A 27,135-nucleotide genomic window follows, 5' to 3' on the forward strand; every position below is an offset into this window, starting at 1 on the left:
CACCTCTAGTTATGCTTGACTGACTCTTCTTTTTAGCTTCTTTCCCAGAATCCTCCTCTGGCTTGTTTGGGCTTTCATGGCTCTGATGTATTGAAGCTGTAGGACTGATGGATTAGTCCAGTTATGGCTTCTTGATTAGACTCCGGGTCATTTGACAGGCGAGTGCCATGGACAATATGTCCTTAGCTGCGTCCAGTCCAAGGTACTGAATGTACTGAAAAGAGTTTTTCTGTTGCATGTATGGCTGTGTACCGTGTGTGTGCAGGAGGTCATGGAGGCCAAAGAAGGGCATCAGGAAACCAAGCTAGGTCCATTGCAAGAGTTCTTAATGGCTGATCTGTCTCGCACCACACACCCCCCCACCAATCATATCGCTCCATGACCCACAGCAAAGGTAATCAGTCTGTCTTCATCTCAGTAGTGACCTTCCGCTGTGTCTGGGGCCCTGACCACGAGCACATGACCTAGGGAGTGTTGTGGGCAGCATTGCTTAGAGTGGAGGAGAGATTGAGAATCGAGCAGCAACACACTGAGACAACAAAGCAGAAAGCCACGGGGCAGACAGGCGGCTGAGCAGTTAAGAGCCCTGGCTGTTCTTCCAGAGAGGTCCTGATTCGGTTCCCAGCATCCACGTGGTGACTCTCAATCACTGGTCACCCAGTTTCCGAGGACTCGATCCCCTCTGTGGACCCGCCCCCTACCACATAGGTAAAATTACATCTTTAAAAAAAAAATTAAAAAGTCGGTGAATCTTGAGACAGGTGACAGGACGCCTCCTCGGAGGGGAACAGAGGAGAGGCCGAGGCTGTGGGGACCCTTTGTGTGTCCCTCTGTTGATAAGCACCCATGCAGGCTGTGCACACTTCTAACTTGTGATGGCACAGGCCTGCCTGGCCCTTGTCTAAGTGCCCTAACTGGCAGAAGGGTTGGGGAGGGTGGGGACCCCTAACTGCCTCCTTCCAGGATCATCTGAGGCTCTAGGAAGCAAAGAGTTGGGATTTCTAGAAACCTCAGAGGCGCTTGGTGGCTTCAGATGTCCGACAAAGCTACAATAGCTGCTTAAAAGTCGATTGGGCTTGTCTCTCCAATCTCATTTTGCATCCCAGAGGCTCAGCCGCCTGCTGGTCATTCACTGTCCATGTTAGGGACAGTTCTGGTGAAACGACAGTGGACATGAAGCTTCTGGGCTGCGTTGGGGGCTGAAGGCAGAGGTCCTGGGCAGGCTTCGGTAGGTTGTAGGTGGGGAGCTGGGACATCTGGGTTACCCAGGAGTGCTTCTCTGGCCCCATGGGACCTGGCTGAGGTCCCCAGTGGCCTTCTGTTTCAAGCCTTTGTCTCTACCTCCTGCCATTTGTGGCCCATGATGCCACCCTTTGCTCAGGTCACACAAAGTCAGGTAGCTTGTTGTTTCCTCAAGGTTGGAAGAAGCCTTTCATTCTGGGGGCCCGGAGACACTATCCATCTCTTGGAACAGTGCCCTTGGGTAATCTCACTCACAGCACATAAGTGGACCTGTCTGAACCTTCCCTTCCTTGTTTGGAAGATGGGAGGAGGTGTCCCATCTACCATGGGACTCTTGTGAAGGCAAAGGACAGCACGCCTGTTTATAGATATGAAAGCCAGGGCTCAGAGAGAAGCAGTCTTCAGAGGCACACCCAGCCCATAAGCCTTGGGGCTGGCCTGGAGCTCAGGTGTTCAGGTCTGGCCCCAGGGATGAAGTCCTCAGAGGCCTGTGTTTCCAGTTCCCTCCATCTGCAGCAGCTGTACCCAGAGCTGGTGGGGCGGCAGGTCCGGGGTAGCCCAGAACAGCCTAGCCTGGCGGGCTGCTTAGTGCTTGTGTCAGCTTGACACAAGCCAAAGTCATCTGGGAACAGAGAACAACTGGAGAAATTCGCCAGCAGGCTAGCGTGTGGGCAAGTCTGGGCATTTTCTTGACTGGTGACTGATGCGGAATGGCTCAGCCCGCAGTGGGTAGCACCGACCCTGGGCAGATGGTCCTCGGTGGCATATGGAAGCAAGCCGAGCAAGCCTCTGAGAGCAAGCAGAGTCAGTAGAGTTCCTCCGTGGTCTCTGCTTCTGTTCCTGCCTCCAGGTTCCTTCTTGAGTTTCTGCCCTGACTTCCGTCTTTGATGGACTGTAAGCTGTAAGATGAAATAAACCCTTCCCTCCCCAGATGGCTTTTGGTCAGTGTTTGATCATAGCAACAGAGAACAGCTTAGAACAACAGCTGGGCTGTTCCTTGGTCTCCCCCCTTCGGCATCCCCATGCCTTGAGAAGTCTGCAGGAGTCTGCCCTTGGAAATGTAGCTGCACCGCCAGCTCTGCCCTTGCAGGGGCCTGGCCTCTGTTAGCCGGCTGCCCTGGTTAAGTGGCTCCACAGGATCCACAAGGCCTGTTGGGAAGGGTGCAGGGGAGGAGGCACGAAGGCCTCCAGTCCACCCAGGCTTCTGACCTGGGTTCTGAGCCAAGACCTCAGGTCTGAAGCCCCACCTGCTGCTCCCAGGTCTCTTGTGCCTCATGGGGCCAGAGACTGGTCTCTGGGGACTGCCAGGATTTGTGGCTGAACCACAGTGGAGATGGCCCCCGGGGGCTGGCGGATGCTGTTGGAGTTTGTTTGGAGCACTTCTTGTAGAGAAGTCTCACTGAGTCTGCAACCTTCCTCCACTTCCTCTGGGAAGATAACCCAGCTCCTTTCTCAGCTGCTGCCCGACATGGACTTCTGTAGAGTTACACACCCGTTCGTTCATCCTTCACCCCTATGCTGAGCTCATCTCAGTGCCGCAGCGGGGTGCCAGGACTATCTGCATCTGTTAGGACAGGGCTCCCAGGCAAGTACTGTTTCTATACCTGCCTTACATGGAGAAACTGAGGCACAGAAAGCACAGTGATCCCCTCCTTGTCGTCACCCATGCAGGGAGCTTGTTTCTTGGTTTTTTTGTTTGTTGTTTTTCTGAGACAGGATCTCACTCTGTAGACCAGGCTGGCCTCGAACTCACAGAGATCCGCCTGCCTCTGCCTTCCCATTGCTGGGGCCAAAGGCATGCGCCAACATACCTGGCCTTGAAGGTGGTTTGAAGTTCTCATTTGATTATATGTTGGAAAGCTTGGTTCAGTACTTAGGAGAAAAACAACCTGGTTTCATTCAGTCTATGGTTCAGTAAAGGGTGGTGATTTGGGCTTGGCACAAGCTTCAGTCATATTTGTGGATCCTTTCAGCTTCCGTATCCAGTCACAGCTTGGGTGTAAAGGCCTGGACTGTCCACTGAGAGGACTGCCTCGCAGTGAGGAGGTTGGGGTGCTGGGCTCTGAGAGGCTTGGCCTTTACTGAGAGTGTCCCTGCTCCATCCCAGGCTTGGAAGCAGCAGCCGCTCTGACCCTCCTGTCCCGGGCCTGAGAGCTGAGAAAGGATGTAGACCAGGCTGGCCTGTCTCTGCCATCCAGGTTCTGGGGCTAAAGGCATGTGGTGATTACACCTGGCTGAAAGGATGTGCTTTACGTGGCCTGCCTGAGCAGGGAACCCGGGTTTCTGAAGGTGCTTGGGGGTGCCCTGCGGAGCACCAGCAGACAGCGGGCTCTGGGGAAGGTACCGTCTTCTCCTGGGCTGGCAGGGAACTGTCCGACATTGTCCACTGTTCACTAGGGGTGTATTTTCTTACTCGGAGCAGGCTGGCAGTCGTGTCAGGCAGCTGCCGTGGGTGGAAAGATAGGGAGCCCCCGCCCCACCCCCACAGGACGCCTGTGTCCTGGGAGTCCCGCCTAACCTCTGCCCTTCTTTTCTCTTGCAGTCACCGAGAAGGAAGTACAGCAGTGGTAAGTAGAAGAAGCTACTGTGTGATGGGGTGAGTGTGGCCTGCTGATGGGGCCCATGGTCTGTGGGACTGGGAGGGGTCCAGGACACATGCATCCAAACCCAGTCCTTGGGGCTGGGCAGTGTTCATTGAGCAGGCTGGGGGAGGGTAGTGACTCTTCCGCTGACGTGTGTGTGTGTGTGTGTGTGTGTGTGTGTGTGTGTGCGCGCGCGTCTGTGGGTGTGTACACGTGTCAACCTTGGGCGTAATTTCTCAGGAGTCACCCATCTTTTTTTGTTGTTGTTATGTTTTGCCCTTAAAATGATTGTTTTTTGTTTTGTTTTGTGTTTGAGTGTTTTGCCTGCATGTATGTATGTATGCCATATACTTACAGAAGAAGGCGCTGGATCCCCTCGAACTAGAGTTATGGGTAGCCATGAGTTACCATGTGGCTTTTGGAAACCAAGCTCTGATCTTCTGCAAGAGCAGTAAATGCTCTTAACCACTGAGCTGTCTCGGCAGCCACCTCCCTGCCTGGTTTGTTTGTTTTGAGACAAGGTCTCACTATGTAGCCCAGGCTGGCCTGGGAATCACAGAGATCCAGCTGCCAAGTTGGAGAGTAAAGGTGTATACCACCACCTGGCCAACTTGTTTTTTGACATAGGGTCCCTCTCTGCTACCTAGGGCTCTCCAGTTTGACCAGGGCTGTCCAGATCGATGCAAAGAGGCCCCGTCTCTGCTTCCTCGATGGCCCCAGTACTGGGGTCTCAAGTACATGCTACCACATTGGGTTATTTACATGGAGCTGGGGAGCCAGACTTTGGTTCTCCTGCCTGCCTGGCAGGTACATTACTAACTGTGCCCTCTCCCTAGCCCCACTTTGTGGTACCCATAAGACTAAAATTGGAGGTGGAGAGATGGCTCAGTGGTGAGGGGCACTGGCTGCTCTTCCGGAGAACTTGAGATTAGGTTTCCAGCACCCACGTCTCGGCTCACAGTTGTCTGTAACTTCAGTCCCAACATGCTATTCTGGGCGCCAGACACACATATGATATAACAGACATTAAAGCAAACATAGTACCCATCACATAAAATAAAATGAAAGTGACCCAGCAGACTCACGGAAGACCATGCTCACAAAACAGATGAGACACGAGTCCCTGGAGGTTAGAGTCTGGTGCTGGCTTCATCACTAAGCCACTTTGGACCTTGAGAAGTCTCTTCCCCACTTTGAGACTCAGTTGCCTCTTTTAGAAAATACTAAATGAGGGCTGGAGAGATAGCTCAGAGGTTAAGAACTCTTAACTACTCTTTCAAAGGTCCTGAGTTCAATTCCCTGCAACTACATATGTGGTGGCTCACAACCATCTATAATGAGATCTGGGGCCCTCTTCTGGCCTGCAGGTGTATGTGCAGCAGAATGCTGTATATATAATAAAGAAACCCTTGGGGCTGCCTGGAAGCTCAGAGCTTCCTCTCCCTGCAACTCCTCAAGCACCTAGCTTTATCCAGGCTCCACTCATGCACCCTTTGGATCCTCTCTCGGTGCCCCTCAACCCTCCTCCTCTCACTGATCAGGTCTCAGAGGAGAGGTTCCCATGTCTCAAGCTCCATAGTGGGTCGCCTTGACTTGTACTGACTTCTAACACACCTGTTCAGGGTCCCTGAGTGCTAGAGGAATCAGGACTAGAACTCAGGGCCTGGGTTGCAAGTTGGCTGGGGGTTGGGTGGGGTGGTGCTGCCTGTGCCAGCCAGCAGGGACCCCATCACCCAGACCCAAGCCTCAGGTGACCCTTACTGTGCCTGCTCTTTTTCAAGGAAAAGGGTCCAAGGCTTAGGGGGTGGGGCCAGCTTCAGCCTGCCTGCAGCCTTCCTATGTCCCAGGCTTTCCATCATAGATCCCAGTGTCCACAGAGCTGGCTTCATCCTTGTGGGAGGTCACAGGCACAGTGGGGGCTTGCTGAGGATGCTGAAGCTTGTAGTGTCCTCAAAGGTGGCCAGTACATCACACCGATGTTCAGGCTGCAAACCATGCAGAGGAAGGAACGAGGGTAGGTGGGGCAAGGGTGGTGGGTGCAGGATTGTGGGTTGTAGGTACTCTCTCCCCTTGTATTGTCTCTTGTCCAGAGTCCCTTGTTTGATATTTTTATAATTGCTAAACATCCAGCAGTACAATAACAAAGCAGTGGGTGGGTGCGGGGGTTGGGGTATCGGCAAGTGCCAGCTGGACCATCCCACAAGGCTGTGGCAAGAAGCCAGGCCCCCTTTTCTCTCCCAGGTCTTCTGTGGGCAGGTGCTGTCCTAACACTCAGCATCCTGCAGGGAGTCCTGAGTCCAGGAAGTATAGCCTCATCTTACTGATGAAGAGATTAGCTCACCGAGGAGGAGACACTTGCCTAGGTCACAGGGCTTTGTGAATGTGTGTTTGTGTGTGCAGCGTGGGGGTGGGGCAGAGTTTAGGTCTAGCTTGTTTCTTCTCCGTGCTCCAGCGTTTACTGGCTCATATGTGCTGGTTTCTTGCTGTGAGGGACCCCGTGAGACTGCAAGCCCTGAGGGAAGGAAAGGGGAGGAGGGACGCCTCTCCTCTGGGGAGCTGTTGGGGGGTGGGGTGGGCCCAGGCAGGGAGGCCTTTGAAGAGATGACAAAAGGAACAGGTTCCCGGGGAGGCTTCCCTGCACCCCTCCCAGCTGTGGCAGCAGCCAGCAGCGTTCTGCTCCACTGTTCATCCATTTAGCTACTTATTGTCCTGATGTTGAGCCTTGGGGAGCAGATGTTGCCTTAATTATGAAGGCATGGAGGGGACAGGGACAATTTCCCAAGGACAAGTTTCTCCGGATGTCCTAGCTGGCTAGAGTGTGGGGGAGTTGGGAGAGAAAGCCCTGTGTTGTGTGGGGCCTTGCTCAGGGATCCTGGGGAACGAGAGGTCATGCTGGGATCTCTCTCTGTTATGGCGTTCACCCTTGCATCCATTCCCTCTCTGCCTCACATGGACACGCAGTGGGGAGTGACTCACGGTAGGTGGCAGTCACAGATTTTCTAAGGTGATAGGTTCCCTGCCTCCTGGACTTAAGGATGCAGTTGTCACATCTGGGAGCATCTTTTCACATCCTCACTCCCACCACAAAAAGCTGGTCTTCAGAATCAGTTCGGCCACATCCTAAGCACAGCGTCACATGGCTGGAGCCCTCTGGCCCTGTGGGCTGGGGCTCCGCTCCTGGTCTCTCCGCCCAGTGTGTGTCATTATTTTCATTGGTCCTGTCTGCCCCAGCTCACTCAGGGCCTTCAAGTCAGATGCTGGTAGCTGGTAGACCTCTCACCTCAGAGATGGGGAAACCGAGGCTGAGTGAGACAAGAGTCACTTGTTTAGGGTCATACACAAGTGAAGGACCAAGTGATGCAGGTGTAAGCCAGGTTTGCCTTAGAAGCCAGAGCCCTCCATAGGAAGAAAAGTGGAACTGAGATTCAGGGAGACGCCTGTCCAACAGAGGAAGGACCGGAGTTCAGGTTCCCAGAATCCACACAAGAAGCTAGGTGGAGATGGGGCATAGTTTCTTGCTTTGCAGAGGACCTGGGTTCAGTTCCCAGCGCTCACATGGTAGCTCACAACTGTCTGTCTCCCTAGTTCCTAGGGATCTGATGTATACCTCTGTTTATCTCAGCCACAGGCATGTGCATTGTACACATACATGCACATATAAGCAAAACGCTCATATGCATAAAGCAGGAATAAATAAATCTTTAAAAAATATGCTGGTGCAGCTGGATGTGTCTGGGGTGGGGAGGTTTGGAGTCAAGAGGATCCCTGGGGCTTGCTGGCCACCCGCTTGGCTAGTGCCAAGTTCTGTGAGAGACCCTGTCTCTAAGTGTCAGGTAGAGAGCAACTGAGGGAAATGCCCAACACTCTGCAGACAGGTGTGTGTGTGTGTGTGTGTGAGAGAGAGAGAGAGAGACAGAGAGACAGACACAGAGACACAGAGAGAGGTGCTCAGTAACCCAGGCTGGCTTTAAGCTCTAGGTGGACAAGGATGGCCTTGATCTAATCCTCCTGCCTCCACCTTTCAGTGCTGGAATGACAGGCGTGTGCCACCGCCCCTGACTTGAAGCTACGTTTTGACATCTCCCTGTTCCTGTGTGTTCAGGGTAATCTACCAAACAGCAAGCCTAGAGACCAAAGGTCATGAAAGTGACAGTGGTGATAATCGCTACCCCCGATACCCCTGCCACCCCTCCCTCTCCCCACCTCACCCCCACCACCACTGCCCATTCCTTTCTTCTGTGAGTGAAGAGGGCCTGAGCGGTTGACACTCAGGGCATCTGTCCTCTTGGCATTGAGATTCCCTTCCTGAAACGCTGACAGTGCCAATCCCCTGAGGTACCAGTTTGCAGTGAGCTCTTGTAACTGTGGCTGCCGTGTGGGCCAATCCTGCCCCTCTGCCCAGCCTGTTCTGAGCTTGCATCGATGAGGACTCTTAATCCATCTGAGGTGCAGCACCAAGACTGCAAGTGCTGGCCCTAAGAGCCTCCAGGCCCACTAACTCTCCCAGGTCACTGGAGAGACAAGCAGGGCTCAGGAGACAGCCCTCTTCCTGTTCCTGCCTCATTTGTGGATTCTAGGCTCTAGGGCTAGCCATCAAAGTTGCTAGACAATGGACTCCATCCAGCATCTACCAAGAACCTGGGGTCCCCAAAGATTCAGGAGCTACTCTTGTCATGAACCGTCTGTCACCATATCTGTCACACTTGACAAGCATAACTGTGAGAACTGCCACCAGATCTGGCCCTGGGAACAGGAGGGACAGGACTCCATGCCCTGGACGGGCTGAGGTGGGGCCTTCTCCAGAGGAGGCAGCCAGATTGGAGGGAGGGGAAAAGAGAGCTAAGCAGGAAAAAGCCACCTCCACTAGCCTCAGTCTTCTCGCCTCCTGGGCTTGGTTAGAAGTTTAGCAAAGTCGGGCTTGAAGAGATCAGGGCCTCTGCAGGTGCAACCTAGGGACAGCTGGTATTCCTGGGGTCCAGGCAATCCCGGCATTTGTGGGAGATGCCTCTGAGTTTAGGGTCTCCAAAAGCCACCTGGCCCTCAGCCTGACTGTGGCTGCCCAGTGTCTGGAGTGGGAAGCTGGGGATGCCACTAGCTAGGGACACCATTAACTTGATATGTCAGAATACCCCCTGACATATTGCCATGAGGTGAGGGGTAGGGAAACTGAGGCACAGTGGGATCTGCCCTCCAGCCCCCTAAGTTGGGGCCACATGCTCTGGCAGCTGGCAGCAGCATTACCCCAGCAGGAAAGAGGAGGGGAGACCTGGCCTGAAGGCACCTGACCCTAGCCTGGGGACGGAGGAAGAGTCAGGTCTCATTTGTCCTGTTTGGTCATGAGGGGCTTTAGAGCAGTCTGTTCACCAACCACGGCGCCCCCCTCTTCAGCCAGCCAGTGGGTCACAAAAGCAGAAAGTGACAATCCCTGCCTTTCAAGGTGACAGTTTGCAGGGTAGATTAGAGGACTGGAAGCAAGCCAGCGGCCGCAGAACCTCAGGCATCTCCACTGCCATTCTAGCAGGAGCAGGTGCCCTCCTCCACGTTAGGAGGGCGAATAGTGGGGTTATATAATGTTTGGGTATAATCGCTTTCCCAGCCGCTGCCGTGGGGGTGGCGCAGCCTGGATCTCCTCCTAGAGAAGAGACTGGGCTTTGGGGAGGCTGGAAGGTAGGGGCCTCGCTTCTGCTGAGAGCCTGGTTCATTCTCTCCCTTTCTGGGCGTCAGTGCCTCTGACAGACACTGTTGGCTTACTAACCTTGTCCCCAGAGCTCTGTGGTTCTGGCTAGGGCCTCTAGAGGATCCTGTTCCATAGGGCTCAGGAAGGGGACCTGGATACCTGGGCTCCTGCTCTCAGCCCACCCGTAGGCTTGTGTGCTAGTCACCTCTCTAGGTAGATACTTGCTAGATGTATGCCAGACAGACCAGGCCATGGATCAGACTGCCCAGCTCAGGCCAGCCGGGCTTTGTAGGCAGGGCTGAGTGAGGCACCATGAAGGCCATCCGGCATGGGGAGGGAGCAGGACTCCTACCTTAAGCAAGGGTGGTGGTGGGTCAGGGCGAGTAAGGCCCTGGGGCTTACAGAACTCAGGGGATGCTGAGCACCAAGAGGTGGTACAAAGTGCATGATGGGGGCTTCTGTGCAGGCTGGCACCCCTCCTGGGCTTCCAGCATCACCTCATGGGAGTGGCTTCTCCAGCCTCTCATTGATGGGATGGGGTTCGGTGACAGCCTCTGCAGGGGTAACTCAGAGATACTCAGTAGAGACTGGCGCTCTGCCACCATCCCCTGCAGCTGATGGCAGTGACAGTGACTCCCACTGGTGCGGTGTTGGGGAGCCTCCCGGGTCCCCTGGGCCTCCTGCAAGGTTCTCTGGGCTTGAGAGACACCTTCAGGATTTTTTCCCACTTTGCTTCAGCTTTATTTGTTTTGAGACAGGGTCTCCCTGTGTAGCCCTGGCTGGTCTGGAACTCGCTATATGGAGTCTGGCCCCAGACTCTCAGAGATCTTCCTCCCAGGATTAAAGGCATGTACCACCATAGCTGGAGTTTTTGTTGCTTCTAAAGAATTGTCATGTGCCTTCAAGTAGAAGGTAGCATTGTAGAGGAGCCAGAAGGATGCTGGGAATGTGGAGGGGAGGTCAGATGGCCAGCAGGCATATCTTGCATGGGTTCTGGGGCCCTGGCTTTGGGTCATGAGCCAACCTAAAAGTCTTCACATCCTGGCCCTTGGCAGGGAGGCTGGAGATAGCCTCAGACCCAGTGTCCGCTCCCTCGAAGCCCTACTCTGCTTCATTCTGGTGTGTGGCCTGCTAACAGGGTTCATGGCACTCCAGACCATTTGAGACTTGCCAGGACAGAATGGAGGGACCTCTGTGGATCTGGAGACATCCTGTGCTGGGTTGATGTGGGAAAGCAAACCAGCAGGCAGAGAATAGCAGATGCAGGGCAAAGGGTGCCCAGAGCTGAGGCCGGGAGTAACTGCAGACAGCTGGGCTGGCCCCATCTATCAGATGGGGTCATTGTCCTACCTCTCCTGGCACTGTGACTAGCTCTATGTCAGGGGGAGTCACAGTGTCACAGGAGGCATCTAGCTCTTGATTCCCAGAATCCTCTCCTTTGAAGATGGCAGGGAAATGGAATCTACCTGTGGATAGTGAGGGAGCCATAGGAAAAGTCAGTGACCAGGATTCTCTGAGTATGGGCTTCCTCAGTTCACCTCCCATCCCCATCATAGCACCAGGATGGGCTGAGTGGTCTTGTAAGTTACTTCCTTTCTCACAGCCTCAGTCTCCAGATCTTGGAAACGGGCTTTCTCAATACCTTGCCCGTAAGACTAGTACAATAAAAAAACAAATAAAATAAAAAGTGGCAAAGTTTCTGATTTAGACGGTACTGCTGACTAAGGCCAGTTGTTCTGTCCATCCGGTGTGGGAGGAATGGTTCTCAGCAGAGAGCACGCCCCGCCTGGGGACAAGGGTGGCCTCGGCTACACACAGGCACCAACTTAAAACCACACATAAACTGTCAGCGTGCTGACGGTCACAGTAGGGACTGTTTTATGGGGTTTTGTAGCATTGCCTAACATCAGAGCAGGGATACTGGTGAGTTTTAACTATCGGGCACCAGGGTGACCATGTACCATGTCACCCAAGTCTAGCAAAATGGACATGGTAACCACTGTTTTTCATGCACGAGCATTCTGAGAGGTGAAAGCATTTGCTTAGGCTGAGTTAGACTGGGTCATGGCCTCTAGCGGGCTGGGTACCGGGACAAGGGCGGACATGGCCAAGTGGACTACACAAGGCCTCCCGAGCCCCCCGTGTGGTCCTAGCGGGTGCTTGCTCTATTCCTTTAGATCGGGGATGGGGTAGGGGTGCCTCAGGAGCCAGCCTCCACTCTTTGTGGTGGCACTGTGCTGCCAGGAGTGAGGCTTCCTAAAGGTAGGTGGGTGACTCCTTTTAACTACTCTGTGAGGAATGTCGGACAGAGAGGCCAAGTGCTCTGTGTGCCACAGACAGGTGACTCCCTGTGTCACCGCTGATTTCTTGTGTTCATGCGAGGCTCAGACAGCTGGAGTGATCTGCCCACGGCCACACAGCCAACGAGAGGCAGCGCTGTGAGCCCATGCCTGGGACACCTGAGTCCATGTTCCTTGGTAACGTGACACTTACCGATGCCAGGGGTCCCTGGGTTGTGGGCCCGGGGTTTAGAGCCTTCCTGGGTCTCCGGCAGAGGCTCCTGATGGGTGACCCTCTCTGCTACCTGTTCTGCCGCCTGCAGGTACAAGGGCTTCATTAAAGACTGCCCCAGCGGGCAGCTGGACGCGGCCGGCTTCCAGAAGATCTACAAACAGTTCTTCCCGTTTGGAGACCCCACCAAGTTCGCCACGTTCGTTTTCAACGTCTTCGACGAGAACAAGGTGAGCTGCAGGTTTCTGTGTCTGGCGCAGCCTGAGCAGGAGGCTCAGCAGCCCTCCCGGCCCACCCTCCCCTGCAGGGCTCCCTGCTCAGGGCCGAGAGCTCAGGTGTACACGGGCACCGTGACATGCAGAGGCGTGACACTGCCACACACCAGCACAGATGAAGACCTATGCATGCATGTGCCACTCCCACCCACACGTGGCTCGCTCAGTGCTCCGTGTTCACGTGCACAAATACGCAGGCTTGCACATGCGGATACACAGAGAGCCACATGCCTGTACATATCTGTGAGTTTTCTTATGGATGCAAAATACAGAATCCTCTAGGAATAGTAAGATCTTCGCCTGTCACTGGTATTACCGGTGTGAGGAACGCTGGGTGTGGGGTTGGGATTAGCGGACAGCCATCTGTGGGGCTGGCACTCCTTTTTTTGTTTTAGCCCCGTGTCTTAGTCAGGTTTTTATCGCTGTCACAAACACCATGAGCAAAGGCAGCCTGGGGAGAAAGGGTTTGTGTCAGCTTACGGGTCCCAGCCACGTTCCGTAAGGCAAGGCGGGAAGTGGGCGCTGAGACTGTGGAGGAGTGAAGCTTGTTGGTCAGGGCATGCTCGACAGACCACCTGCCCGGGGTGCTCCTCCCCCATCAATCAAGAAAATGCCCACAGGCCAGTCTGGTCAGAGCATTTTCTCAAGTGAGGTTCCTTCTTCCCAGATGACTCCAGTTTTTGTCTCAAGTTGACAGACAGACAGACAGACAGACAGACAGACACACACACACACACACAAAGTAGCCAGGCTGGGGGCTGGAGAGGTGGCTCAGCGTTTAAGAGCACTGACTGTCCTTCTAGAGGACCTGGGTTCAATTCCCACCACATATGGCAGCTCATGATTGTTTGTAATTCTAGTTCCAGGGCACATGACACCCTGGCATGCAAGTAAAACACCAATATATATGAAATAAAAATTAAAGTAAAATTAAAAAAACCTAGCCAGGCCACCTAGGCTGGCCTTAGGGTTCTCTGTGTGGCGGATGCTGGCCTTAAACCTCTGTCTTCCTGCCTCTTGCCTTTCAAGGTGCTAGAATTGCAGTCATTTGCACCATTCCCTGTGGTGTGTACCCTGTGGTGTGTACTTGGAATGTCCCCATCTCACAGATGAGGAAACAGAGGCTTAGAGTGGCTTCTGTGCCTGGCTCCTTTACTGAGTACCACTGAGCACGAGTTTTCAATACTGTATGTACCGGCTTCTCATTGGTCCTGTTGCCTACTCTCACTCTCTCAGCTTTGCCTCCTCTCCCCCCTCCTCTTTCCCCTCATTCCTTCCTTCCTGTCTTCCGTCCATCAGCCTCTGCCTGCCACTGCCCACCATCAGCCTGTGAGGTCTGTGCTGACCACAGCCATTCCCTTTGTCTCCCCCAGGATGGCAGGATCGAGTTCTCTGAATTCATCCAGGCGCTGTCGGTGACCTCAAGGGGAACCCTGGATGAGAAGCTGCGGTGTAAGTCTCCCATCCCCCACCAGGCTAGAAGGGTGCAGCCCCAGCCCTTGCCAGGAGGAGGCGCCAGACACCTGTAGCGGTGCCCACAGATGGTGTCCTGCTCTGGGAGGTCAGGGCATTCCCAGAGGCCTGGGCCCTGGGCCCTGGGCAGGTGGGCCCAATATGGCCAAGTAAGCAGGCCACCTGTCCAGGCCAGAGCAAGAAGACACCCTGCCCTTCCAGGACAGAGAAAGGTCCCAGAGGGAGGAATTGGTTTTTGTGAGGCTGAGTCCACAGCCATGTTGGGGGGACAGGCCGCAGGGTCTGGGGTGTGGTGGAAACAAGAGTGACATTCAGGCAGATAGAATGCTGGGACAGCAGACCGTGTGGGTGGTATGTCACAGAAGCCAAGTCCCTGCTGGACCCACGTCTTCAGCTGTATTGACGTCTCTCATTGACTTACTCCATGTACAAACATCAGTTGAAGGGTGCCACCTCAAATCAGGGTCTACCCAGAGCTAAGGAGGATGGGGCCTTGCTGGAGTGCTTGTCAGTCTGTCACAGTGACGCAGTTCCCACACCCCCTAATGCTGGAGGGGAGGCAGGGAGAAGGAGCCGCTGAGCCAGCAAAGGAGGAACTGATCCCGAGAGCCGGGGAACCCAGAGGGGGACTGTCGAGGCAGAAGGGGCTCCAGGCCGGGACCGTATGTGAGAGGCTGGGGCCGGAAGCTGGGAGGAGCCACAGTCAAGGACATGCATGACACACGGTAGTGTCAGGGAATTTTCTAGAGGAAAAGGGGCATTTGGGCAGGATGCCCTGCTTGGCAGGTGCTGCTCCTTTCTGCAGCGGCTTCTGTGTTTAGGAACAGGAGAGGATTTTCCTCACGTGCACCTTGTGTTTCCTCCTTTGGCCCACTGTGGGAGGGGCCACCTGAAGATGAATGGTCAGGCCCAGGGGAAGGTTTGTGGGGGCTCTATTGCCAGGGTGGTTTCATGACCCGGTACAAGAACCTGGCTGTCTGGTCCAGTGGCTCCCAACTTGCCCCTCTCCGGGAACTAAACTTCGTCATAGAAACCCCAGCCACCGCCCCCTCCCTGGAGACCGATACCTGAATGCTTTAAGACGTTTTATTATTGTTATGATTGTGCCGTGCTGGAGAGAACCTGGGAGCCTGCCCGTGCCGGGCAGGTGCTCTACCACGAAACTGCAGCCTCAGTCCTTGCGTCCTTCAGGCTCTCACTCCGTAGCCCAGGATGTTCTTCAACCCCTGTCCCTCTGCCTCCACCTCCTGAACGCTCAGATTAGACACCTGACCATGGCGTCTGGTTCCTCAATTTGTGTTCGTTTTATCTTTTTGTTGCTCTTTGTTTTGTTTTTCAAGACGGGGTTTCGCTGTGTAGCCCTGGCTGCCCTGGAACGCTCAGAGGTCTGCCTGCTCCTGCCTCCCGAGTGCTGGGGTCACAGGCATGCACCACCACTCCGAGCTCGTTTACTTTGTCTTTAACTCTGGCTGCCCTGGTGTACGAACATGCATTCCTATCAGTCTATATTGGCGCGATGGTCTGATCTCAGGCTTTGTGTTGCATCACCGGGAGGCGAAGGGAGGAGTTTGCTGTTGCCCTGGGCCGGGGTGACCCCCACTTGTCTGCTTGATCACAGGGGCCTTCAAGCTCTACGACTTGGATAACGATGGCTACATCACCAGAAACGAGATGCTGGACATAGTGGATGCCATTTACCAGATGGTGGTGAGTCCCAGGAGGGTCGGGTGGTAGGGAGGCTGCCTGCAAGGCCCAGGGGAAACTGAGTCACTCTTCTCTCTCTGGATGATACAGGCCAACAAGTACTGATGGTTGAGTAGCCACTGACATCCTCGCCTGGGGTCAGGCAGGAACGAGGCGGGTAGTAGGGCCAGTGGCAGGGTTGGAGAGTGAGAGAGAGGAGTAGTCCTCATTGACACAAGCTCAGGGTTTCAAGTCAAGGGCTTGATTAGGAGCTCAAAGGCCAAAGTGCTGGCCCAGTGCCCTGGTGGCTGGGCAAGGGCTTAGCTTAGCTGTGAGCCCAAGGCTGACACACTGGCCCTTGGCCTTGGCAGGGGAACACTGTGGAGCTCCCGGAAGAAGAGAACACACCAGAGAAGAGGGTGGACCGGATCTTCGCCATGATGGACAAGGTGAGGTGGGGCACGGGCCTGGACTTGGCCTGCTTTGCCTTGGGGCACCGGTTCAGGCGTCAGCTTGGCTCGCAGCTGGCAGCCATTCAGACTTTTCAGTGAGTTTCCCATGAAGGTTCCTTGTAATTAACCAGGGCTCTCTGTTTTTCTGTCCTGCAGAACCCTGACTTCTCACAATAATGGCCCCAAGTGTGTAAAAATGACCCTTACAGTGAAAAGGAAGCAGATTGTTCTTTCGGGTTGTGACCTCTGAGGCATAGTTTCCAGGGAATCTGTGATGTCGTTTTGGGTGTGGCTCAGTGGTGGAGGGCCTGCCATGTGCAGGGCCCTGAGTTCCACCCCAGCACCCCACAAATATGGTGGGCATGACCATCTGCCTAAGCTGACTCTTTGCTACAGGCAGTATCTGTGTGACAAGGTCCTGGGTGCCACTGGTGCTGATGGTCATCTTAGGTTCTGGGCAATAAGACGACCCTCTAACTCCCTTCCTTTGTATTCATAGACCTGCTGCATTTCAGCCAGAGACCCGGGTGGAGAAACCTCTTTCTCTTGGGTGTATATGTCTGTGTTATATGCACTTGTGTGCTCTTGTGCATGCGTGTTTTTATGTGTGTGTGTGTGTGTGTGTGTGTAGGCTGGAGGATGACTGCAGTCATCTTCTATTGCTCTTTTCTAAGACGGTTTCTCCCTGAAGCTGGAACTCACTGATTCAGCTAGACCGGCTGGCCCGTGAGCCTCAGGAATCTTCCTGCGTCAGCCTTGGCCCCGGCGCTGGGGTTCCAGGCACGTGCCTGTGCTCGGCTTGTGTGGGGATGCTGGGGCTCATGCTCGGGTCTTCATGCTTGCACAGTTAGCACTTTGCCAGCAGGCCGTCTCCCCATGCCCTCTTTCTCTTTTCTGCAGAACTCTGTGGTTCCTTGATTATGATGGCCTTCCTCTGTTTTTCCCGTGCTGCTGAGGGTCACACCAGGGCCTTGTGCAAGTACAAAGCCTGTGTCCTACTTGAGCTATACCCCAACCAGAAACTTTTTTTTTCCTCCAAACTAAAATAACTTTGATTTACATGGAAATTTGAAACCGTGGGGTGACGAAACAACCGCCCCAGCCTCCAGGAGAATGCAAATCCCCAGGCTTCCCATCACCTGCCCATGGCACCAGGGCTGCCCTGAGAGCAGGGAGCTCTTAATTAGGAAGGGAGATTAGCACTTGGGAGGGGTGGAACTGGGCTCCTGCTGTCCTCGGAAGGTTTCCAGAAGGAGTGCAGAAAGCGGCGGTGGCAGCCCTCTTGCGGTGGGACCCCAGCTGATTTTGCTGAGGCCATGCACCTGGCAGCACCCCGTACCTTGCAGCAGTCAAGGCCTTGAATTCACATGGCTGTGGTTGTGGGGTCCCTGGGTTGGTGACCCTAGGCCAGTTCCCTTGCCAAACCGAAGGGGACAGATGCAGCTCCTTCCTCCTTCGTAGGGTGACCCTGAGGACCTTGGGGGGCACGGGGCATCTCTGCTATAGGCTCTTAGCCATCACAACATTGGCCTTGCCTGGGTGGTGATGCCCCATGTTGCCTTCCCTGATACTGGAACAGTGCCTGACACCCAAGTTCTAATTAGGCTCCTTCTCAGCACTCCTGAGACTTGATGTGACCTGCTCCATGGGTGGCTTTCAAAAGATACCCCAGGGGACCACATGGAACATTAACCCTAAGGAGTGACCACCATTTATGTGCCCTGTGTACGGAATGGTGTGCTTGCACACTCGGGCACGTATATCGGTAGGCCAGGAGTCAACCTTGGGTACCTTTCCTCAGAAGCTGACCCACCAGGGTCTCTCGCCAATACTTGGGACTCACTGATCTGGCTAAGGCTGGCTGGCAGTAAGCCACAAAGCTCATCCTGTCTCCACCTCCCTTGAGGTTACAGTTCTGTGCCACCACGCATGGCATTTTGGCATGGTTCCTGGGGATCAAACTTACATCCTTGTGCTTGTATGGCAAACCTCTGCCCCTAGCACTAGGATTTTTTTTTAAAAAAATTCCAGTTTGAGCTGAGAACGGAGATAGGATCTCCACAAGCACTCTGCCGCTGAACTCCCCCGCCCCTCCCAGCTCTTTCTGTATGTTCCAGGGTCTGTAAGCCACCCAGCCTGGCCTTGAACTCAGTGTATAGCCCAGGACTTGAAGTCGGGAGCCTCTGGCTTCAGCCCTCCGATTGGCTGAGATTATAGCCTGCGGCACTGAGCCCGACTCATTTTGGAAAAATAATGGTAATAAAAATACCGAGCGGGGTATGAGCCAGTCCAGTCACTTTGGCTGATAGGAAGCCCAGAACTACGGGCGTCTCTAGGTTGCCACGTTCCCCAGACCTGACGCCATCCCTCTCCCTGGTTCCCAGATGGGGAAGCAGAGACTGGGGGAGGTGGCTCAAGAGTGTCAGCTGTCTGATGCAGTGTCTTGCCACCTCTGAAGACTCCACTAGACTCAGGAAGTTCTGTTGAGACCAGCCATGGGCAGGCTTGAGACCCCTGTTCCTGAAGGCAGATTGCCACCTTCAGCCACCTCTCTGTTTGCAGAATGCTGATGGGAAGCTGACACTCCAGGAGTTCCAGGAAGGCTCCAAGGCCGACCCCTCCATTGTGCAGGCACTGTCCCTCTACGACGGGCTGGTATAGTCCAGGCCCAGAGCTGTGGTGAGTTGGAAGGGTCCTGAGGCCGGGCTGGAAGTGACAACCCATCCTCAGGACAGGCCCCTGATTCTCTGTGTCTTCTGGGTTCTTGAGGCTCTGCCCATGTGGAGCCTGGGGCAGGGTCTTCAAGTCAGCCACAGCCCTGTGGTGTTTTATTGTGTTTATATGCCCAAATCCAGTCTCCGGTTAGCTTGAAAATAAGTTTTCCTGGGTTGAAGACTAGGCAGTCTGGGGCATGGGCCTGAGAGACAGGAGGCCCTGTTCCCTTTCCAGCTCAAAGGTCTGACCTCCATTTTGAAACATCTGTTAATATTACTTAAAGAAAAGATTTATTTGTGTGTGTCTGTGTGTATGCATGTGGGTGCATGTACCTGCAGAGGCCAGCAGAGGGCATCAGGTCTACTGGAGCTGAGGCTACAGACCACTGTGAGCCCCAGTGTGGACCAGGATGTGTAGACTGGGAACTGAACTTGAGTCCTCTGGAAGAGCAGCTAGCACTCTGAGCCACTGAGTCATCTACTTAGCCCTTCCATTAATACTAATTACACAGAAATGCTTTCATATTGACAAGACATTAGAATCAATCTTTACAAAGAAAACGTCATTAAAAATAAATATGATAAATTAAGAGTTTACTTCCTCCCCGAGGGGGGAGCAGGCTTACCAGGCTACAGAGGTAGACAGTGCAGCCAGTCCTGATGAGACCTGATAGGCTAGGGTCAGATGGAAGGGAAGGAGGACCTCCCCTATCAGTGGACTAGGGGAGGGGCATGGGAGGAGGACATGGAGGAAGGGTGGGATTGGAAGGGGATGAGGGAGGGGGCTACGGCAGGGATATAAAATGAATAAATTGTAATTAATAAAAAATTTTAAAAGTTTACTTCCAAAACTTTCCCATCTGACCCAGACATAGTCACAGTGGCCAGAACCTTTTTTTTTTTTTTTTTTTTGAGACAATGTATCTCTGTGTAGCCCTGGCTGTCCTGAAACTCATTCTGTAGACCAGACTGGCCTCCAACTCAGAGAACCGCCTGCCTCTGCCTACCAAGTGCTGAGGTTAAAGACATGTGCCACCACCCCCTGGCCTTTATTTATTTGTTTGTTTGTTGTGTGTTTGCTCATGCCATGACACACCTATGGAAGTCAGAAGACAATCTGCTGTGTGCTCCCGATACCTTCCCTGCTGTAGGCTGAGCAGGACACGCCCCACACTGCAGGGAGGTTGCCTCTGACTCTGGCTTGCTGTCAGACTTTAGCCAGGCGCTGGCTTCTTTCTCTTTTTCGCTTTCCAAAATGAGTTAGTTTTGTGTGCGTGCCTGTGTGTTTGTGTGAGGAGACTGGAGGCTGGCATCCGGAATCTTCCTCTGAGCTCCACATTCCTCACTGAGCCTGGAGCTCATCAGTTAGGCTAGACCGGCTGGCCAGCAAGCCACACGCATCTGCTCATCTCCAGTTCCCCGGTGCCCACATGCTGCCGAGCGCAGAGCTTTCACATGGGTGCTGGGCATCAGACCTGGATAGAGCCTTATACTTCCTTGACAGGTACTTTGCCAAAGGAGCTATTTCTCAAGCCCTGAATTAACCGTGTTCCTGACATGCTTCAAAGGTAACCAGTGGCTTAAGAAAAATCCGTCATTATGAAATGGATTTAAATGTATCCATGGGCTCTAGATTTCCAGCTTTTCAGCAGCAGATGTAACACTGTGTCCATCATTCTTGAGGAGTTACATTTCAGCCAGAGCTTCCTGGAGGGTGTGTGGTCTCACGCTTGCTCTCTCCGCTTCTCTGAGGAGGCTGAGGGATGAGGATTAGCCTGGAGTTCCAATTTAAGGCCAGCCTGAGCTACGTGAGAGTGTCAGGCCAGCCTGGGCAACAGTATAAGATCGCGTTTCAAAGCAACAAGGTTCTGGAGTCAATAAAAGATGCATAGTGCTTGAGTGTAGCAAGAATAAGAATGCAAATCAGAAAGGTTTGCAGATCACAGAGGCTTGATGGGAAGGGCAGGCAAGACTCCACAATGGCCCTGTCCCACCCACTTCCTCCCTTTACTCCAGACCTCTGTCTTGCCAGTTCTCCACTGTCTTAGTCAGGGTTACTGTTCCTGTGATGAACTCCATGACCAGCTTGGAAAGGAAAGGGTTTACTTGGCTTATACTTCCACATCAGTTTGTCACTGAAGAAACTCAGGTCAGGAACTCAAGCAGGGCAGGAAGTTGGAGCTGATGCAGAGGCCCTGGAGGAGTCCTGTTCAGTGGCTTGATCCTCGTGGCTTGCTCAGCCTGCTTTCTTGTAGAATCCAGGACCACCAGCCCAGGCATGGTACCATCAATCACTAATCACAAAAATGCCGACAGTCTGATCTTATGGAGGCGTTGTCTCAACTGAAGCTCTAGCTTCTGACCACTCTAGCTTGCGTCAAGTTGACATAAAACTACCCCGTACACTCCTCTGGGGACTTCCTTCTAGGGACACCACTGAATGCCTCCTTTCTGTAGGTTTTCCTTTCGTAAGAGAGAAACCAAACTGGTCCCTGATCCTCCTAGATCATGAAGCCCACTGCACTGGGGCAGATTTCTGCGGCTGTCCAATCAAAGGTGTCCAGGACACCCCATATTCCATATTAACATGGCTGAGAGGCTGGCTGGTTCCAGGGAAGGTCCAGCGGACTCAAAGATAGAACCCCGTATGTTTTTAATAAGAGGATTCCAGAGGGAAACACAGTACAAAAGCAATCATTTTAAAGTGGACATTTTAGCCAGGCTCGGGGGTGCAGGGCCCGTTGTCTCCTTGTCATGTCCCTGTTGTCCTGTCACTCCTGTCATCTCCATCATCCCCATCATCCCTGTTGTCCCCATCATCATCATCCCCATCATCCCCATCATCCCTGTCACCCCTATTGGCTCCATTGTCACCATCATCATCATCCGCATTGTCACCATCATTCCTGTCATCCTCACCATCCCCATCACCACCATCATCCCTGTCACCCCTATTGGCTCTCTTGTCACCATCACCCCAGCTGTTCAGAGGCTGAAGCAGGAGTCTCTCAAGTTCAAGGCCTGCCTGGACAATTGAATGACGGACTAGGTCTTAACATGAAAACCACATCGATGGTGCCGTAGTGGTACGGGAGCCCTTGCCTGGCACATGAGGGGCTCTGATTGTAATCCCCAGAGTGTGCGTGTGCTGAGCATGTGCTTGAACTGAGCCAGGCTTCAGCTAGGTTTCATGAGTTTTTACCCGCCTCCCCCCCACATGCACACACACACACTCACACTCACACACACACACACACACACACACACACACACTTCAGTGGTATCTAGTGTAATCATAGCGTTATGCAACCACCACCTCCTCCCAGTTCTAACAGACTGCCATTCCCTGAAGTCAGGCTCCACACCTCGCTTCCCCCCGCCAGCCAGTCTGCTCTCTGTTTGGACTTGCCTGTTTCCGAGCGGCCTTTTGAGTCTGGCTTTTCCCCCTTAGCACTCTTCTCAGACCTGTCCATGTCACAGTGCACGTCACAGTTTTAGTCCATAATGTCTATTTTGTTCGTTTATTTGTTTGAGACAAGGGTCTTACTGTACTCTTCTGCCAAGCCATATCTTCAGCCCTGTGTGTGTATCTTTGTGCCATTGGCACACACACACACCTCAGCTTAAAGGGGATAAGAAATAGTCTATTCTGGAACCAAAAATGTGAGACAGCACGGCCCAGGAACACGGAGGTAGGTTACTCCAGGTCCTGACTAGGAACCAGTTTTCTCAAGTTTTATAAGTGTCCTGACAAAGCCATAAATCAAAGCCATTTTTTAAAATACATTGGTGTGCACATTGCTGGCACAGGCAGGTAGGCCTCAGGCGCTGTTTTCTGCCATCTTCCATGCCCACTGTCAGGGCGCAAGGACTCCCATTTCCCCCTGCTCTTGTTGCATGTGTGCTGGCTGTCCTCACGGGCGAAGAAGAGGCATGTATCCACATCGTGGTGGGTCTGAGTGACTGCGTCACACACGCGGATTTTAATGGTTGTAAATATTTCATCCTGTTTATCCAACCAGTCCCTGATAGTGGACGCTAGTGCCATGGCGAGCATTTTATTTGTTTCCTAGTGGGCGGGTCAAGGGTCATGCACGTGGGTCAGGATTTCCAGCCCAGATGTGCCCACTAGTGCCCTCTAGTGGCCGCTACTTTCTCGTGTTTGTGACTCCTTTGAGAAAATTCCACACATCTCTTGTTCTGTAAGTTTAGGAAATAAACATGAAATCAAAGATTTACTGCTAATAAATCATGAAGAAATTTATTTTAAAAGCAATTTTTGTTACACATATGATTTTATCATTTTTATTTTTTTTTTTCCTATAATTAAACCACGGTGTTTCTCTAGGAACAGGAAAATGATTGCCGTAAACAGAAACAAAACAAACAAACAAAAAAAAAAACAACACTGCAATTCGTAACACACGAGTCTCAGACCTGATGCCGCTCCAGGCAGCGCTGGTGTGTGCTGTGATGGAGGGAGAAGAGTGTGTTCTCTGAATCAAGGCGGCAGTCAAGTTGGGAGATGCCGTGTGTGAGTTCCACCGGAAGCACCACCTCAGACTGGTGGCACCATTAGTTTTGAATTGATTATCGGTTGCGGCCCATGCAGGGATCTTCCAGTGAGCATGGGCGAGGTTTCTTGGTGCTACCTCATATAGTCATCCAAGCCCAAACGAACTTGCAGCCTGAAGTTCAGAACCTGGGCCCCCAGGGACGGTCCCTTGCTGTAGCTACTAACACATCCTTTGTCTTGCAGATGTGTGGGAACCACTAGCCTCTTCCTGTGCCATGAAACCACCGCAGCCTGATACCACCCTGTGCCCACCCAGCCTTCCTCATCCACGCATAGCCGGCCACCCCGGAGCCTCCAGGCCCTGGTTCTCTTCTCCCCTGCCCCCGCATCCACCTGCCGCCTGAAGCCACTGGTTCCAACTGTCAACAACCTCCGCTTGTCCGAAACAACGACAAACCGACACGGAAAAGGCTCCGGCCCTCTGCAAAACTAAGGACTTGGCTGTCTCCTTGGGGCAGCCGCTCCGTTCCTCCTGCTCCCCCTGCGCTCGCGTGCTTCCCTTTTTTATTTCAAACAGACACTGTACAAGAAAACAAACAAACTACCTTCTGTTCTAGAAGATACTGACCATCGGGAGAAGGCCTCTGTGTCTCAGAGAACTCGGGCTCTGTCTGGTCCCCTGCAGTGGTGGCCGGGGGCGCCAGGGATACCTGGCAAGGGCTCTCTTAGCTCAGCCCTGAGCAGCAAGGCCTCTGGCAGGCAAGGATGGTTAGCGGTGATGGCTCATGTGAAAACAGTATTGTGCATTTTCTGGGGAAAGTGAGGATTTTTTTTTATATATATATATACTCATATATAATCGATACCTTTTATTTATTGGTTGTTAACTATTGCTGCTACCTTGTGTGTCTGAAACACCCAGGATGCTGGGCCTCCGTTTACATGTGCACGCCCTCACCTACCTGCCCGCCTCACTTGGGAGGATGGTGGCCTGCAGCGGCCAAGAAGCCAAAAATCATTTCCTCTGTTTTTGTTTTTTATTTTTCAGATACTGTGCTCCATTTTCGGAGAGGGGAAGGTGGGCATTCCTAAATGGCTAACGTACTGTTCCCCCAGCTTCTGCCCTTGAGTCCCCTCCCCTCTCCTCTGCTCTCCTTGGAGTCCATAACACTTTTTTCCAGGACAAAAATGGAACTTTCTTTTCTTTCTTTTTTTAATTTTGCAACTTTTGCTTTGACGTTCACAGCAGAGAGAAAATGGAGGGCCTTGTTCTGGGAGTGGGAGCTGGAGAGGGCATCAGGCACGTGGTGTGGAGAGTATGAAGTGAGCTTCTCTGCAAGGCGCTGGCAGGGCTAACGGTGCCTCTGCCTCCTTGATGCTGAGGGGGTGGGTATGGCTTGTGAACCCCTCTGCTTCCCTGCCTCTGTCTGCCTTTTGCAGCAGGCTTCTTCCCTTGCTAGGAGTCTAGGAAGGAAGGGATAGGAGGGTGGGATCAGGCCATGCTGCTGAGGAAGGGCTCTGCTCCTCAGAGTTGAGGCCAGAGCAAGGGATGGCTCCAGATCTGTCACCAGGAGCACCATGCAACCATGGACTAGGAGCAAGGAGCCCAAGGTTGGGCTGCGTGGGGATTTTGTAGTCCTCGCTTCCCAGGCAGCAGGGCTGGGAGGCTGGGGATGGTCGGTCTTGCTGATGATGTCTGATTCTCAGTCCGGGAGCCAGGGTTCCTGCATTTGTGACGCTGTTCCGTGGCTGTTTTCTGGGCCCTGGAGGGTAGGGTGCAGGATTACATGAGTGACCGTGCAGCCCTGGTGTGCTCTCTGGACACAGCCTCTGCTGTGGGAGTGCTGGGTCTGGCCCAGAGGTCCCCCACCCCTTAGCCCCTCTTTAGGATTCTCTGGACTCTTGAGTTCCTCTGGGCTCATCCCCATCCTGGGCAGCTCTTCCAGGTGAGACACGGCCTCCCAACTGCAGAGAGGCAGGGCCTGACCCCACATTTCTTGCTTCTAGTTTGTACAGCCTCTCTGCCCATCACTGAGAGGGGAAAATGGCCCCTGAATTTTCTTTTGCTCTGATTTCCCTGTGATCTCCACCACACTTCTGGGAGGCCAAAATCTCCTTGCTAATGGCCCATGGGTGAGCAGCTGCTGTCAGCAGAAGGGTGGATGTCCTGCCTGTCCATTCCTGCAGTAGGGATGCTTAGCCAGTCCACATATACATCCTCTTCATGGGCATACCCTTTGATCATGCTGTGCCCACTGGCAGCCCACCAGATCCCATGGGGTTCCGGCTACCCAGCCAATTTTCTCTGAGGCCTCTTTGGTCAGCTTCCTGCTTGGCCCCTGACAGGGCCTCTAGGACATAGAGTAGATGTGGTGACTTAGGTTGAGAGGTGAGAGTGGGCCTTTCTCTGGTCTCTGGAGCCTCAGTTGCCCTCTCTGTCAATAGCATGTTTGGTATCATTAGGACCCAATGGATTCTTAGCTGAGGACCGCTGACGGTTAAGCATGGGGCCCGTCAGCTGAAGTGTTCACCGAGTGTCTGCAAGTCCAGGCTTCCTCTCAGCATCTTGGCTTTTGGTCTTAACAGTTTATGTTCTTGGGCCCAAGCCTTGGACACTGAGATAGCCCTGGGCTGCCTTTTTTCCTGGCAGGGTGCCGGACACCATTTTCATTCAAGGATGCGTGCTGGTTGACTTCTGTCTCTCCTTCACCAGCAGTTAGCTGAGGCACACAGCACGCCCAGAATTTGAGGCCAGGCGTCCTCCGCGCAGCCCGAGGGCCTCTCTCTACCCCATCTGATGCTGCTTTCTTTAGGGGTGTGGCCCAGCCTTGAGGACAGGCTCCGGTCCCTCGGCGGACCCTTTTTTCTAGGGCTAGGGATGCTGTGAGCCCCCCTCTTCTTCCTAGCATCTGCTCCCAACTTTTGTCAGTGGTGACTTAGGAGAGCGTCACGACTTTGTGATATCTAGCCAGGTTTAAAATAACAAGGCAAATGTATGCGGCATTGACATTTCTTTCTTTAAATGCTCTGCACTTTGCTAGTTGATTTCTTAGGAAGATGCATTTGGGCTTTTGGGACATTGTCTTTTCTAGGGGATGGTGGAGCGTGGGGTGCCTGGGGATCTCAGGCATCTCTCCAGAGAAAGCCCCCACTGCCGGCCAAGCAGAGAGATTCTTCCCAGTGTTTCCGCATTTATGTGATCCAAGGATGCATGGGTACGCCCCCTGGTGGTGATGAGCCGCAGCAGCACCTGCGGCTGCAGTGGTCCAGCAAGTGGTGAGGCTTGAGGTGGGAAGCCGGAGGGGGGTTGTGATTCCAGAGGCCCTGGACCCCTGCCCCACATATCTGGCAGCATGTCTCCCACATGCCCCTCTGCTAGGTCATCTGGGACTGGCAAGGTAGTTGGCATAAGGGCACAGTGGGAAGCTTTGCCCTCCCAACTTTAATTTTTTTAAAAATATCTGCAGAATAAATCCAATGGTTAATTTTTGAATGAATAAAAGGCTTTTGTTGAATAAACAGTTGGTTCCATCTTCTGTCTTGGCATCAGTTCAGGTTTTGTCTGCTTCTGAGGGTGGGGGCCACACCTTCACCACTTCATTCCTGGACCAAGTCTCCAAATTCCTTTGGGACTTTGGAGGCGTCACCTTACTTATTGGGTCTCCATGCCTCAGGAGGAGCTCAGCCTCCTTGCAGGGGTGACAGGCCATCGTGGCTTGAGTTGGTAACCCTTGTGAGTCCTGCAGCTCCTGAAGGATTTTAGGTAACTTAAAACCCAAATCCAAGAAAAGTGATATTCTGGCTGTAGTTGTTGGCATCCTTCCCTGCTTGCGTTCTCAGCACCCTCGGAGTCTCTTTTTGGGGTGCCGTCCTGTCTGTGTCTTGGGGGAGAAAGGCAGGCCCTGACCTGGTGGTGCAGGCCAAGGGTAATGGGCTTTGTCGCATGTCCAGGCCTCCTCCCTGCTCCCGCTGTATGTCGTCTGTGTCTGGCCAATTAAACACGCTTCCTG

The 27,135-nt window shown here is 53.4% G+C and overlaps 1 protein-coding gene across 2 annotated transcripts in view; it reads left to right on the forward strand.

The window, feature by feature from the left end:
• Positions 1-26,644, forward strand: part of Ncs1 (neuronal calcium sensor 1) — a 48,272-nt gene extending 21,628 nt beyond the window's left edge. Inside the window, exons 2-8 of one of the 2 annotated variants that reach the window (XM_021653231.2) lie at positions 3,785-3,809; positions 12,104-12,242; positions 13,661-13,739; positions 15,379-15,467; positions 15,815-15,892; positions 18,458-18,574; positions 23,369-26,644. In XM_021653231.2, the coding sequence (XP_021508906.1) occupies positions 3,785-3,809; positions 12,104-12,242; positions 13,661-13,739; positions 15,379-15,467; positions 15,815-15,892; positions 18,458-18,556 (509 nt within the window). In that variant the 3' untranslated portion in view covers positions 18,557-18,574; positions 23,369-26,644. The other variant, XM_060389900.1, reaches the window with a different exon arrangement.
• Positions 26,645-27,135: the final 491 nt, after the last annotated feature.

Source organism: Meriones unguiculatus, chromosome 8, assembly GCF_030254825.1.
Source record: "Meriones unguiculatus strain TT.TT164.6M chromosome 8, Bangor_MerUng_6.1, whole genome shotgun sequence".
Taxonomy (NCBI): Eukaryota; Metazoa; Chordata; class Mammalia; order Rodentia; family Muridae; genus Meriones; species Meriones unguiculatus.